The sequence below is a fragment of the Ipomoea triloba genome, chromosome 3 (genome assembly GCF_003576645.1).
Source record: "Ipomoea triloba cultivar NCNSP0323 chromosome 3, ASM357664v1".
NCBI classification, from domain to species: domain Eukaryota; kingdom Viridiplantae; phylum Streptophyta; class Magnoliopsida; order Solanales; family Convolvulaceae; genus Ipomoea; species Ipomoea triloba.
Window position 1 is genome coordinate 16,766,754 of NC_044918.1, and position 16,029 is coordinate 16,782,782.

At 36.5% G+C, this 16,029-nt stretch overlaps 3 protein-coding genes across 5 annotated transcripts; 1 reads left to right on the forward strand and 2 right to left on the reverse strand.

Moving 5' to 3' along the window:
* The first annotated feature begins 1,735 nt into the window (after nt 1-1,735).
* LOC116014479 lies at nt 1,736-3,738 on the forward strand. Its single transcript, XM_031254541.1, has 4 exons — nt 1,736-1,887; nt 2,126-2,360; nt 2,449-2,468; nt 3,177-3,738. The coding sequence occupies exons 1-4, from the start codon at nt 1,845-1,847 to the stop codon at nt 3,422-3,424; spliced, it is 546 nt and encodes a 181-aa protein (XP_031110401.1). The 5' UTR covers nt 1,736-1,844; the 3' UTR covers nt 3,425-3,738.
* A 620-nt stretch (nt 3,739-4,358) lies between these two features.
* On the reverse strand, nt 4,359-6,667 carry LOC116014476 (heat shock factor protein HSF30-like). 2 transcript variants are annotated; one of them, XM_031254538.1, is made up of 3 exons: nt 6,178-6,667; nt 4,819-5,642; nt 4,359-4,730 (listed from the first exon to the last, which is right to left on the reverse strand). In XM_031254538.1, exons 1-3 carry the CDS (start codon nt 6,508-6,510, stop codon nt 4,697-4,699), a joined length of 1,191 nt encoding a protein of 396 aa, XP_031110398.1. In that variant the 5' UTR covers nt 6,511-6,667; the 3' UTR covers nt 4,359-4,696. The 2 variants fall into 2 exon arrangements, with proteins under 2 accessions (XP_031110398.1, XP_031110397.1); XM_031254537.1 differs by having other exon boundaries at nt 4,359-4,733.
* A 1,171-nt stretch (nt 6,668-7,838) lies between these two features.
* On the reverse strand, nt 7,839-10,147 carry LOC116014477 (heat shock factor protein HSF30-like). 2 transcript variants are annotated; one of them, XM_031254540.1, is made up of 3 exons: nt 9,658-10,147; nt 8,299-9,122; nt 7,839-8,210 (listed from the first exon to the last, which is right to left on the reverse strand). In XM_031254540.1, the coding sequence occupies exons 1-3, from the start codon at nt 9,988-9,990 to the stop codon at nt 8,177-8,179; spliced, it is 1,191 nt and encodes a 396-aa protein (XP_031110400.1). In that variant the 5' UTR covers nt 9,991-10,147; the 3' UTR covers nt 7,839-8,176. The 2 variants fall into 2 exon arrangements, with proteins under 2 accessions (XP_031110400.1, XP_031110399.1); XM_031254539.1 differs by having other exon boundaries at nt 7,839-8,213.
* Between the last annotated feature and the right edge of the window lie 5,882 nt (nt 10,148-16,029).

Consider the following 16,029-nt stretch of genomic DNA (forward strand, 5'->3'; position numbering starts at 1 on the left):
ATACTGCAAATTATCTATTGCACGCTATGAGATATAAAGAGTAAATTATACGGAGTATTTTTTTTTAAACAAAAAATAATATAAAAGTAATTTATTAATGAACCAAATATGCAACATTATAATTATATTTTGAATAAAGATAAGTAAAGACAACATACACTGCTCAAAGTCAGACACAGAATATGCAGCTCGAACAAAACAATGAGTTACCATATTCCCAAACTTTTTAACAAACTCAACACGTACATTCACCATCATGTTACAAGCTTCATGCAATCACGTAATATTACCCCTACATACGACATATCCTTGCATTACATACACATTCGGTATATATTTTGTTTTGATGAAATAACAAGAAATTATTTGTGAAATATAATTGAAACACGTAATGAAGTTTGGAACTTATAAGTGTTGTGTGTGTGGTTGAAACCATAAAACCCAAATCCCCAATTTTAAATTTTCACACTTTCTCAGTTCTCCCTGTTTCTCTCATAGTCGAATAGGAGACACATCCTTGCATACTGCATAGTAGCAGGAATGCATGTGGTGGAGTGTAACATTTGATTGATCAATAGTTGATCTTGAGTTTTTATCTTAATTTAAAAAAAAAAAAACAACTTTTGATTGAGGTCAAATATGCTTGTTGTTGTCACCACCTACACACTTGTTGTGACTTATGAATTACGACTGCAACTGTTCATCTATTATATATATATATATATATATGAGTTCCCAATTTAATATTTATTAGTTTAGTTGTGATATTTAATTCAATTCTTATTGGATTTTATTAGGTAGGTTATCAAAATTGAGAGTTACATTCTAAATGACGTACGTAACGTCTTCATTTTTCCTACAGCTATTTTGTCTTTTTTCGTTAAACAAATAATTTTGTTCTCTTATTTTTGAAAAGATTATTAAAAATGCAAGTAATAATAAATATTTTTTGGCATAATAATCGATAAATATATAATGGAGTCATAGAGCATAGGCCCAATATCAATTAGGCTAGGGAGGGGATATCCAATGGCTAATTGGGTATCAAAGTCCATCGGTAATGTTTTGGAGCCTAAATTGGATTGAGATATAAAGTTTGAGAGTAAGAGCGCAATAACTGAAGGGATGAAGAGTCGATTTAGGCAAATAGGGGTAGGTTTAAGAGTTAATATGTACAATACACTAAGTTAATTATTTTACTTTGTGGGTCTCAATAAAAGTTTTAATATCAAAAAGTTTTACTTCTATCATTTTAAAAGTTTTATAAGAAGAAATAAAAGTTAGGAATAGAATTTGGGAGGGTAAATGTGAACAGTATTTTCCCAAAATTAATGTCTTGCTCTATCACAGTAGTTATACTGTGGACCATGTTCTATAATGCATTGTGGACCATGCATCATGGCTGATACTGCTGTGTTGAACGGATACTGTAGTTGTGTTGAAAGAGAATTGCAGTTGCACGGAATAGAGACCGTTTTATCCGTCTGAAACTGCAGTTGTGTTGAACGGATACTGCAGTTGTGTTGAACTGATACTGCAATGTGTTGAATGGATGAAACGACATCTGTTCCGCGCAACTGCAGTCCCTTTCAACACAACTGCAGTATCAATTTAACACAATTGCAATATACGTTCAACACAAATGCAGTATCAGAGGCTCTATCAAAATCGGACCAGACAGTCAGACACCGTGGCTGCGTGGCATACGTGGAATCTATAGATTCTTATTCTCCCCGAAACCGCTCGCCAAACCAACTGCTTACACGCAAACTCTTTTTGCTTTTATCCGAAGTCCCGAAAACCCAAATCGGAATTCTCAGAAACCATAGCTCAATAAACCTCCAATGTCTGAACCCAAATCAGAGCCATCATCAATCTCGGTTTCAGGTAATACTTTCATCTCAGTTCTTTAATTTTCACTTCTTGTTTCACGAGAACGTACTGCATGCCCTTGGATTTAGATTCTATTCAGAAATCCTAGATTAATTTTTTTATTATTTAAAAAATCCACTTTTTACAAGATCATGAACATGCCCTCAATGTGTTTGTGCGTATGTCTGTGTAAGCGCAAGTGTGTGTATTGTTCAGTGGTGACTATCACTATGATATTCCTAATGTTTGGCAGAGAAGGGAGTGAAAGCCCCCAATGTGTTTGTGAGAGTGAAGGAAGAGTTCGAGGCAGTGTTACATAGTCACGGTGAGAGTCATGGGAAGCGCACGGATTTGGATGAGAAGCCGCCAATGAGTGAGGTGAAAGCGCCCAATGTGTTTGGGAGGGCTAAGGAGGAGATTGAGGCTCTTGTGCAGACAATTCATACCAAGAAGGAATCCGGTGGATCGGATTCATGTGAAGAACTAAGGTTGTTTTTTTTGTTGTTCAGTATGTTGTTTTAGACGAGATATCTTTGGTTGAATTGACAGGGTTATGTTTTCGCGTTTTGCTTGCAGGGATTCAAGTTCTAACTCAGGTATGAAGTCTGCTACAATTGATATGCATTTCCGGTAGTATATATACATTGTTATAGGCCTCAAATTTTAGTTGTTCAAATGTGAAATTAGTAATTGTGTTGCGTTTTGGTGGTTTGAGATGCTATTTATCTACTGCACACTCGAACAATATAACTTTGACAGAAACTCCAAAAGAACAATGTCAATAAGAATGCAGCACAAAGTTTAGATCTTTAGTGCTCAAAGGTTTAGGGAAAGATATTAGCATACCTATCTTCCATAGATTTAACACGGGTAGAGAACTTAGTAGAAATTTGAGAATACTTCTTCATATGTTGGCTTTAAATAGGACCCCTCTCGGTGGCTAATTTATTTATTTTGAGTAACACTTTGTCCATTTCTGGTTGACATGGAGTTTGGTAAATGCCTATGCTTTACTTTCATGGTATCAAAGATGACTCAAAGTTTTGAAGCAAATAACATGTCCCATGATGATGAATAGTTTTAAAGCACAGTTCCTTTCTTCTGCTTTAGATCATGAGAAGATAAAATCGTGCTAATATCTGGACACTCTAAATACACTTATGGAAGGGAGTTAATTGTTCCATTTGTTTAATTATTTAGCGTCTATGATCCAAGGTTTATCTATTGTGGATTATCCTTTGACATTGCTTGGACTCTGAGTTTGTAATCTTCCATTTTTCTCTACTGTGTTTATATTTGCGTAGAGAAGGATGCTAAGGGGCCGAGCTGGATAGAGAAGTCTAAAAAAGAGATGGAAGATCTCGTGAACAAGATGAAGTCACCGCGCTCTCATCACCATCATCGTCATCATACAGAAACTCACGGAATGAGTGATGACATTGACGAGAACACCCCAATGAGTCAAGTCAAAGGCCCAAATGTATTTGCACGAGCCAAGGAAGAAATCGAGGCCATTGTTGAAGCTATTCACCCGAAGAAAGAAGGAAGATGAGGATTGGAAACCATCTGCTCCCCTTCTCGACGGAAATGTTTATTGAAGGTTTAGTTCTCCTGTCCTGGTAGTCATAACAAAGATTGATATATATATATATATATATATCCCAATGGAGGTTGAATTTGATCAACGTATAGCGTCATTTATGACAATGGAATACTCAGATATATCCATGGTAACAGAACTATTCTCTCTCAAGTCTGGACATGATTGATTCCTAGAGTTCCATAGCTTTTCAGTTCCTGCTTTGCCCCCTTTATATCAACATCACCATGATATATTAAATGCTGGATATGAGTCAAGGTTTTGAAGTTTTGATGACTTAGGGATTGGGTGGTCATGTATCATAACTTGGTTGTTGACATGATTCTTTTTATAGCTGTGGTTCTTTGAATCAATTCTTTGGCTAAAAACTCTAAGGTCCCACTTACCCACCTACCATCAGATCATACCTTTAATCATTATTCATGACTCACCCTGGATCTGTGGCTCTAAACCACACACTTCATCAACTCTGATCTGAATTGATGACTAGGCATATTTACCATCCTACACTTATTTTATCCACACCACAAATTATTGAGTCAATCACAAATTCCTATCCTGTCATACCTTATCTTGTCTCATGCTGTCCCTTTGTCATTTTTCTCAGAGATGAGTCAAGCAATGTGTTTTCTCAATTATTTACCTCAAGCTTAACAGGATACTAAACTTAACTCTCTGAACTGTCACCCGAAAATCCCCTCCCAACACCTACTTGTGAATGTGCAACTTTATATACTTGTGAAATAGTCAATGCCAGCTTTTGGTAGCAGGATGCTAGATTCGACTTTTCAAGCCGTTGCCCAACATAATCATTCCAAGGAATGATCACCAATTCGGTAGCATGAAAATGAAAAACAGAACATAATGAAACGCAGGATACGAAAGGTAAAAGAAAGCGCGTATTTACATGTCTTTTCTTTAAATATACATAAATATTAATTGGGCGAGTTTCCGTAAGTTTCACTTTTGAAACGTGAAAATACATGTTCATCCTTGAGAGTTTTTGTGCATCATAGATCGGTAATACTCTAGTGATCTTAAAACAACAGAAAATTTGACTTGGGTAATAAGGACTAGCATTCACAAACTACTTTATTGTTGCTCACTGTAAGCCTGTACATTGTTGGGGGGACATTAGCAAAGTTCAAAAGGTAAATTTCAATTCTTCACTTCCAGATCTTCCTCTTGTGAAAAGAATTAACACAAGGAATGAATACCCATTAATTAATCCAGGAGGGATCCCACACTGCTTTCTTCACTGCTGCACAAAAACATTTTGGACATTAGCAAATTTTAAATGCCATAAAAGTTAGCCAAAGTAATCTTGGCATGAATGGTAACTATACCAGATAGCCTGTGGCACTAAGCCAGGACAGTCGTCTTGCTCCACCAAGTCTCCAGCCAACATATCCTCCAACTCATAAACAATGTTGTTTTGGTGTTCAGCTGTTACTATGTTTTCATAAATCATATCCTCCTCCTCCATGAGCTTCTCCCACGCGAAGAAATTCTCACAATTCATCTCTGGATTAGATGCCTCAGAGAAAACGTTCGCCTGTTGCTCCTCAACCGAGCTGTTTGATTCGACAGCGTTGAAAAGCATCGGGACCCCTGATTCATCATCTACCCATGCCTGAGCCACGAGAGGTTTCACATCAACACTTTCATTAGCGGTGGTAAAAATCATGTCATCAGCAGTACTTCTGGCCTTCGCCAAAAGTTCATGGCTTTCTGAGGCAGCCAATCTTCTCTTCTTCGTTGCTTCACAGCCTCTCAGTGCAGCATTCTGCTTCATTTTCCCAATCAAACACTGAACAAAGAGGGGATTCTTTAACACTTTAGCCATGAAAACTACCATACGCTTTTGCCTAGTCTCAGCGCGCTCTAATTTTTCTTTGATGCTGGTCAAATAACTTTCTGTTGTCTCTTGTTGTTGCTTTAGCATCATCACTTCCGTCTTCAACGTGCTCTGATCAGTTCTAAGCTTGTGTAGCTCAACCTCTGCCCCATTCCTACAAGCTCCTACCCTATTTTCCGCCCCTCCTTGCTGCTGCATCGCGGGATGATTGTGTTGCCTCCTCCTCTTGATATACTTGAGCAAATGCTTCTTCCCTTTCTGAAACCCTTCATTTGCAAATTCCCATCTGCCTGAATCAACTTTCCTGAATTTCTAAACCCATAGCACAATAACAAAAATTCCAGTCATACACAGTCCACACAACTCAATTAGACATTCCTAAACTCCAAAACCTGAAAACTGGATAATATATTTGCCTTAATGCAAGCAATTCCAGTCAAGATCAGACTGTTGACTTGATAATCACAAGACTACAAGTTCAACTCCCGATGGGGCAGTCTATTGCCGATCATGTATGAACAAGCTAAGCTGGTTACATCATTGTGGTCTTTTACCGGCTAGGTCAGGAGCGGGGTTAAACCTTACTAAGTGCACACTCGGATACTGGTTGCGGGTTTATCTCTTCACTCAAAATTTGCCCTAAAGCAACTCAATTCAGCTTTATCTAGCTAGCTAGGATCAAATTCACCTAATTGTAATTGTTCTTGCCACATGACTACTACAAATTTACAATGAAGCATTGGAATAACAAAATACACAAAGACTAAAAACATCATAAGTCACTAAAGAATCCAGATAAAGCTCAGATTTGTATATTATCACAAAACATCCATTGATGAATACTCACATAGGTATTGAGCTGGCGAACGAAGCTAGAGAAGTTGGCGTGCTTGAAGTGTTGGGGAAGAAGCTCGGTGGCGAACCTGTGTGGGTCCCAAACAACAAAGCTCTTCTTAGAAGCTCCCCAAGCGATAATGGCGTCCGTGTTAGGATCATCCACCATGGCAAATGTCTTGCTCAAAAATGGCGCCGGACCTCCCACCCCCTTCACCCCTTCCATTGATCTCAACCCTCCATTCCCACCATCATCACACTCATCCACAACAACCACTTCCGCCTCTACTTTCACAGTAACCCCGCCGCCGCCGCCGCCGTCGATTCCCGAGCTCTCCGCCACCATTTCGGGCGGCGCAAAACGACCCTCGCCGCGATTTTCGATTTCTTGAAATGGGTTCGAGCGATTCAGCTCAGAAGAGCCGCCATTGAAGGAGAAAATTGAAAAAGAAGATTGGTTACGCTGTTGAGAAGGGGTTAGCTGGCGGTTTTGCTTAACCAACGACGTTGTCGTATGTATAATACGGTAGGGGCGTTGTGGATGACGCGCGGAGGAAGCGCGTGAGGGTGTGCGTTGTAGGAGTTGGTTGAAAGGTGGACAAAATAGGAAAAAGGGATTCCGTTAACATGTTGCCATTTGTAGCTCTGATGTCCAAACAAGTTTCGATTCTCCACACCATCCACCCCCTCATTTTTAAATATGTTTTCTTTTTGACCCACACATAATTTTTTATTCTTTTTCGTACACAAAACTCGCTTTTGTCTTGTAGTGTTGTTGAGTAATCAAAGGCTATGTTTCGCAAATATAATTGAAAATGTAGTTGAAAGCTGAAAAATTATAAATTAGAAGTTGAAAATTGAAGGGTTGGCTAATTATACTTANCATTTATGACAATGGAATACTCAGATATATCCATGGTAACAGAACTATTCTCTCTCAAGTCTGGACATGATTGATTCCTAGAGTTCCATAGCTTTTCAGTTCCTGCTTTGCCCCCTTTATATCAACATCACCATGATATATTAAATGCTGGATATGAGTCAAGGTTTTGAAGTTTTGATGACTTAGGGATTGGGTGGTCATGTATCATAACTTGGTTGTTGACATGATTCTTTTTATAGCTGTGGTTCTTTGAATCAATTCTTTGGCTAAAAACTCTAAGGTCCCACTTACCCACCTACCATCAGATCATACCTTTAATCATTATTCATGACTCACCCTGGATCTGTGGCTCTAAACCACACACTTCATCAACTCTGATCTGAATTGATGACTAGGCATATTTACCATCCTACACTTATTTTATCCACACCACAAATTATTGAGTCAATCACAAATTCCTATCCTGTCATACCTTATCTTGTCTCATGCTGTCCCTTTGTCATTTTTCTCAGAGATGAGTCAAGCAATGTGTTTTCTCAATTATTTACCTCAAGCTTAACAGGATACTAAACTTAACTCTCTGAACTGTCACCCGAAAATCCCCTCCCAACACCTACTTGTGAATGTGCAACTTTATATACTTGTGAAATAGTCAATGCCAGCTTTTGGTAGCAGGATGCTAGATTCGACTTTTCAAGCCGTTGCCCAACATAATCATTCCAAGGAATGATCACCAATTCGGTAGCATGAAAATGAAAAACAGAACATAATGAAACGCAGGATACGAAAGGTAAAAGAAAGCGCGTATTTACATGTCTTTTCTTTAAATATACATAAATATTAATTGGGCGAGTTTCCGTAAGTTTCACTTTTGAAACGTGAAAATACATGTTCATCCTTGAGAGTTTTTGTGCATCATAGATCGGTAATACTCTAGTGATCTTAAAACAACAGAAAATTTGACTTGGGTAATAAGGACTAGCATTCACAAACTACTTTATTGTTGCTCACTGTAAGCCTGTACATTGTTGGGGGGACATTAGCAAAGTTCAAAAGGTAAATTTCAATTCTTCACTTCCAGATCTTCCTCTTGTGAAAAGAATTAACACAAGGAATGAATACCCATTAATTAATCCAGGAGGGATCCCACACTGCTTTCTTCACTGCTGCACAAAAACATTTTGGACATTAGCAAATTTTAAATGCCATAAAAGTTAGCCAAAGTAATCTTGGCATGAATGGTAACTATACCAGATAGCCTGTGGCACTAAGCCAGGACAGTCGTCTTGCTCCACCAAGTCTCCAGCCAACATATCCTCCAACTCATAAACAATGTTGTTTTGGTGTTCAGCTGTTACTATGTTTTCATAAATCATATCCTCCTCCTCCATGAGCTTCTCCCACGCGAAGAAATTCTCACAATTCATCTCTGGATTAGATGCCTCAGAGAAAACGTTCGCCTGTTGCTCCTCAACCGAGCTGTTTGATTCGACAGCGTTGAAAAGCATCGGGACCCCTGATTCATCATCTACCCATGCCTGAGCCACGAGAGGTTTCACATCAACACTTTCATTAGCGGTGGTAAAAATCATGTCATCAGCAGTACTTCTGGCCTTCGCCAAAAGTTCATGGCTTTCTGAGGCAGCCAATCTTCTCTTCTTCGTTGCTTCACAGCCTCTCAGTGCAGCATTCTGCTTCATTTTCCCAATCAAACACTGAACAAAGAGGGGATTCTTTAACACTTTAGCCATGAAAACTACCATACGCTTTTGCCTAGTCTCAGCGCGCTCTAATTTTTCTTTGATGCTGGTCAAATAACTTTCTGTTGTCTCTTGTTGTTGCTTTAGCATCATCACTTCCGTCTTCAACGTGCTCTGATCAGTTCTAAGCTTGTGTAGCTCAACCTCTGCCCCATTCCTACAAGCTCCTACCCTATTTTCCGCCCCTCCTTGCTGCTGCATCGCGGGATGATTGTGTTGCCTCCTCCTCTTGATATACTTGAGCAAATGCTTCTTCCCTTTCTGAAACCCTTCATTTGCAAATTCCCATCTGCCTGAATCAACTTTCCTGAATTTCTAAACCCATAGCACAATAACAAAAATTCCAGTCATACACAGTCCACACAACTCAATTAGACATTCCTAAACTCCAAAACCTGAAAACTGGATAATATATTTGCCTTAATGCAAGCAATTCCAGTCAAGATCAGACTGTTGACTTGATAATCACAAGACTACAAGTTCAACTCCCGATGGGGCAGTCTATTGCCGATCATGTATGAACAAGCTAAGCTGGTTACATCATTGTGGTCTTTTACCGGCTAGGTCAGGAGCGGGGTTAAACCTTACTAAGTGCACACTCGGATACTGGTTGCGGGTTTATCTCTTCACTCAAAATTTGCCCTAAAGCAACTCAATTCAGCTTTATCTAGCTAGCTAGGATCAAATTCACCTAATTGTAATTGTTCTTGCCACATGACTACTACAAATTTACAATGAAGCATTGGAATAACAAAATACACAAAGACTAAAAACATCATAAGTCACTAAAGAATCCAGATAAAGCTCAGATTTGTATATTATCACAAAACATCCATTGATGAATACTCACATAGGTATTGAGCTGGCGAACGAAGCTAGAGAAGTTGGCGTGCTTGAAGTGTTGGGGAAGAAGCTCGGTGGCGAACCTGTGTGGGTCCCAAACAACAAAGCTCTTCTTAGAAGCTCCCCAAGCGATAATGGCGTCCGTGTTAGGATCATCCACCATGGCAAATGTCTTGCTCAAAAATGGCGCCGGACCTCCCACCCCCTTCACCCCTTCCATTGATCTCAACCCTCCATTCCCACCATCATCACACTCATCCACAACAACCACTTCCGCCTCTACTTTCACAGTAACCCCGCCGCCGCCGCCGCCGTCGATTCCCGAGCTCTCCGCCACCATTTCGGGCGGCGCAAAACGACCCTCGCCGCGATTTTCGATTTCTTGAAATGGGTTCGAGCGATTCAGCTCAGAAGAGCCGCCATTGAAGGAGAAAATTGAAAAAGAAGATTGGTTACGCTGTTGAGAAGGGGTTAGCTGGCGGTTTTGCTTAACCAACGACGTTGTCGTATGTATAATACGGTAGGGGCGTTGTGGATGACGCGCGGAGGAAGCGCGTGAGGGTGTGCGTTGTAGGAGTTGGTTGAAAGGTGGACAAAATAGGAAAAAGGGATTCCGTTAACATGTTGCCATTTGTAGCTCTGATGTCCAAACAAGTTTCGATTCTCCACACCATCCACCCCCTCATTTTTAAATATGTTTTCTTTTTGACCCACACATAATTTTTTATTCTTTTTCGTACACAAAACTCGCTTTTGTCTTGTAGTGTTGTTGAGTAATCAAAGGCTATGTTTCGCAAATATAATTGAAAATGTAGTTGAAAGCTGAAAAATTATAAATTAGAAGTTGAAAATTGAAGGGTTGGCTAATTATACTTAAAGTGTTTGGTAAAATTAATTTTTTGATAAGATGATAAATGTAAAAAGACATCTTCATAAAATTTAAAAAGTTTTAAATTTAAATACGTTTAGAAAAATGGGTCAAATAGACCCTTAAAATTTAGCTAATAAGTCAATTAACCTTCTCAAATTTTTAAAGTTCCAAACAATTCATTTTGATGCAATGAAGTCCAAAAATCGATAATTGACCTGCTATCACATGTCATTAGAGATCCGGCTGTCCTCCAACGAAAATTTCAGGCAAAAAAGTGACCCAAATATGAATTACCTTCTTGCCGGAGAAAGCGACCACGACGACCATAGTGGGTTGCCTTCTCCGAGATTGAGATCTCAATCTCGGAGAAGGCGACCCAGATTTAGGTTGCTTTCTCCGGTTGAGAATGCGACCACTGTGGTCGCCTTCTTGCCGGAGAAGGCAACTCTTCGCCTTCTCTTCTCTTTCTCCGTGGCTAGCGATCGTTCGCCGGTCATTTTTTGTTTGAAATTTTTGTTGGAGGGTGGTCGGATCTCTAATGGCTTGTAATTACAGGTCAATTACCTGTTTTTGGGCTTCAATGCATCAAAATGAATTGTTCATGTGTTTAATTGCACCTTTAAAAAATTAAGGGGGTTAGTTGACTTTTTAGATAAAGTTCGAGGGTACTATTTGACCCTTTTTCAATATACTATATATATATATATATATATATATATATATATATATATATATATATATATATATATATATATATATATATATATATATATATATATATATATATATTAGATAATCAATCTTGAAAATAATAATAATAATAAGGTAAAAACTTGTTTGAGACCGTTTCACGAGTGTCAATCCGTGAGACGGGTTGGATCTTTGATTAATGAGGTCAAAGATATCACCCATTAATTAAAGTCCCAAATCGTCTAACAGATTGAAACCCGTGAGACAGTCTCATACAAGTGTTACTTTAATAATAATAATAATAATAATAATAATAATAATAATAATAAAATGGTCAAATTTTACCTTGAAGAGTTGAGGGAGAGGATGAATAAAAATATAGAAGAGAAAATGTCAAAATGATTTTATTTGAGATGGTAAAGAATGTCATTTATTTAAAATAATAACATAAAGATGGAAAAAAGTTAGGGAGTTACTAGCTTATTTTTGAAATGCTACCTAAGGTAGCGTTTCAAAATAAGTTCTTATTTTACGCTACTAACTCATTTTAGGAACATTATCAAACAGAGCTTATAACTTATTAGTATCTTACAAAAAGTTATAAGCTTCTTCTCAAAAAAAAAAAAAGTTATAAGCTCCTAAATAAGCTTTGCCAAACAAGCCATAGGCTGGGCGAACCTTTACAAATAAGTTATTATTTAATTAAATATTTTCACAGTAATTCTTTTTGTTTCTTTCAAAGTAACTTTATTGCTGTGCCAAAATCACGTTTTCCAGCGTGAATCGCTCTAGAAGGAAATTAAATTTAAAAATTAAATACTGTCATCATTGTATTCTAGCGTGGACCGCCCTGAAAGGAAATTAAATTTAGAAATTAAATACTGTCATTATTGTATTCTAAGGATCATATTCATGTTAGTTATTAATACAACACCGTTATTTTTATTGATTTTCTAAATATGTATATTTTATTACAGTCCAACTTTAATTAAATTTAGAAATTAAATACTGTCATCTTTGTATTCTAAGGATCATATTCATTGTATTCTAAGGATCATACTCATGTTAGTTATTAATACAACACCGTTATTTTTATCGATTTTCTAAATATGTATATTTTATTATAATCCAACTTTATATTTAATTATTAAAATCTAAGAATTTATTACATCAAGTCAAAGTAATTTAAAATTTGAATAGTTATATTCTTATTACACTATAATAACAAACACTCACAAGATATCATTATTATTATATCTATAATAATAATCTTGACAAAGTGAGAAAAGCACCGACTAGTAGTAATAACAATCATATTAGCCAGGGAGGATTTCCTTCTATTGACTATAATTCAAAATTCAATTATTTTGACCAAGTATAGAAACACTAAACAATATAACATTAATATTAATTTATGGCATGCATGCACCAGATTTATAGATTCAAATTAGATTTCAAATTCAGAGAATATTTATCATCAACGAATCGCAAAATATGCTTTCAAAAAACACTCATAAATTGAAATGCAAACACAAATTAATGATCTGAGGGAGTTTATTTATTTATTTTAATCAATAACCACAATTCTTTAGTAACATGCATATGACCAAAAAAAAACTGGATGAAGTTGGACCCTTAATATAGTTATAAATTATAGTTAATTCATTTTTTGGTCCTAGACTTATAACGGGTTGGACACCTTTAGTCCATCATAAATAATTTTGTCATATTTTACCTAGACTTATTAGATGTTGGACAATTTTAGTCCACCGTCAAAATCCACGTTATCACTCAATGAAATTGAAGGGCTTTTTTGTCCTTTTCAATTGGACCATTGGTGGGTTGAGCTTGCTAAGCGACGATTGAAACCGTCGTCACCTGAGGCACCAACTGGGAATCCAAAACCAATGCCGCCTCTACCATCTCTCCTCGTCCCAGCGCTAGGTCCGCCGACACCACCCACCAGTCGCGCGGTCAATACCTAGTATGTAAATTGTGAACATTCGCATTGTGTGTTCGTAATATATAAATTGTGAATTTTTGAATGGTAATTTGTGAACATTCAAAGTTCGGATCCACACAAAAACCATTATATATTGTTTTCACCAACAAAAAAAAAAACAGCGCGCGCTCAAAAGCAGAATTTCATTTCTCTATAAATTCAGTGCCAGTCCCGGTTCCAAATTTCATTTCTCTACCTAGCTTGTGTTCTAAAAATGAGCAATCCCAATCCCAGTCCCGGTAAAACCCAATCTACACGTCCACAAGACACAAGTACACACGTACCGTTAACTAACTACATTTACATTTCTTGGTAGAAACTAATTTGTTTGCTTTTCTTTGAATGATAGCCATGAATTCTGATGAGGATAGAGTCGATGCGAGTGCTACCAGAATTCCGAGAGTAAGATTTCTTTAGTTTCATCGAAATCAAATGTTTTTCTACTTCAATTCTTTGATAATCTCTCGGTTTAATCATATCGATCTTAGGTGCATTATTCGTTCAATGAATTTTTGCAGAATCAGCTTTTGAGCTTTGCAAAGGGACCTTGCGAAACATTTCAGAGTCCCAACTCTTCAACTCAAGTTCAAAGACGTCTTATAGCTCTTAGAGAGATTCAGGTCACCCACAATCTATCTTATATTCTAGTTTCAGTATATATATATATAGTTAGTGGAGATCAAATATAGATCTAAAATTTTATATGATCGAAATTCAATTATAGATGTGTTTTGAATGTGCAGAATAAGCATGACGAATTTGAGGTTGAGTACAGTAAGGAGAAGGCAGCTCTAGATGCCAAGTACCAAAAAATATACTATCCACTGTATGACAAGGTATACCGTATACATAACTTTCAATATTTGGATTATTTACTGATATAAATAAATTAAATGTTCTTATATATACTTATCATATAATTCCAGAGGTTTAGAATTGTGAGTGGAGCTGATGAAGTTGAAGGTAATGATGGAACACAAAACATGGGGGTTGAACAAGACGAGGACAAAGGAATCCCATCTTTCTGGCTGGTTGCTATGAAGAACAATAAAAATATAGCTAAGACGGTTAGGGTTTCTAAAATACTTCAATTTCTCAATATTCTTAATTAATTACAAATATAAAAATCACACTTTTTATCATATCCTTGAATTATATGTTCAATTCGTTTATAGTGTTGTTCGCACTAAGTTATTTATGTATTTATATTTGTCTCTCAATTATTTTAAAAATGATGATTTTTCAGGCTTTTGGATTATTGTTAAATTTGTGCTTAAGCCTTAATTCTATTTCTAGCAATAGTTTAAATTATAATTATAATGTTTACAATTAATATGTTTGCTCTTTAAAAAAAAAAAAAAATTATTCTAATTCACACTTATAAGATAATTTGTGGTGGGCAGAAAGTGATTTGAAATAGCACAATAATCCAAAAGCCTTTTTAACAAGGGAGATCGAAAATCACAACTACTTGGATAATTCAGGACAAATTAAAAAACGCTATAAGATTATAATTTAGTGGAAAATTAAAGTATCATTTTCCCTTCTCAATTCTAACAATTTTGTTGTTTTGCATGTATGTATATCTATGTTAATGTTTTCCCCATTGCTGCAGATTTGTGAGAAGGATGAAGGCGCTCTTGCATTTCTGAAGGACATAGAATGGTCCATGGTTGATACAGAAAGCTTCAAGATTGATTTCTTCTTTGAAAAGAGCAACCCATTCTTCAGCAACCCTGTCTTGACTAAAACTTATTACATGTTTGATGATGAAATTCTTTTGAGAACAAGAGGGTAACTACGCTGTTTGTTTTAATTTGATCGATCATATGATTAATTTCCATGAAAGCTGATAGCTAGTTGGACTGCACATTTATATTCATACATTATATGCTTAACACGCTCTCACTCATAATCTTATGTGGTTGATTTTGATACCAAATTAAAGGATATGCTATATATTATATGTTTAATTAAAAGTCTGAATTGATAGTTAGACTGCATATTTATATAATTAAAAGGTGTATATATGTGGTTTGTAGAAGCGTGATCGAGTGGTATCCAGGGAAATCTTTGACAGCAAACACGACGAGGAAGAAAGTTGATAAGAGGACTGTAGTGTTGTCGGCTAAGAATAAGGAACCTATGACTGAAAGTGAGGAGGAGAGCTTTAGTTTCTTCAACTTCTTCAGGCCACTTGAGGTTCTCAGCGCTGATCATCCTGATGTAAGAATACAATCTTTTAATTTGTAGTTATCAAATTCAAAGATGATGTAGTGTTTCATGAGACCATAAATTACACATTTATGTTTTATATGCTACATTTGACAACCAAATATACATATATATGATTAACCTTCATTATATTCTTGTTGTCAACAGGCTGAGGAGGTTAAGCAATTGATGCAGCAGGACTATAGAATTGGGTAAGTGTTTCATTTCTCACATTTTTTATTTTCTTTTTAAAGAAAAATTACTCATTTTTCGAGTTACTATACAGACAACCTAGAATTTTTTGCCTTTACCATAGAAATGACATTCAATTCTAAAAAATCTTTTATCACAAAGAAATTTGTGACAATGACCACCAATAAAGGTTGTCAAAATACTTGATGGGTAACAGTGACATGATGTGAAACTTAGGTTTTGAATTGGTTATAAAGTATGTTGTGTTTGATGTAGGATAACAATTAGGGACAAGATCATTCCACATGCGTTGTATTGGTACACTGGAGAAGCATTTGAAGATGACGAGATTATTGATTGTCCTGATTCTGATGATGATGATCAATTTGAAGACATAATGGGTGAAGATG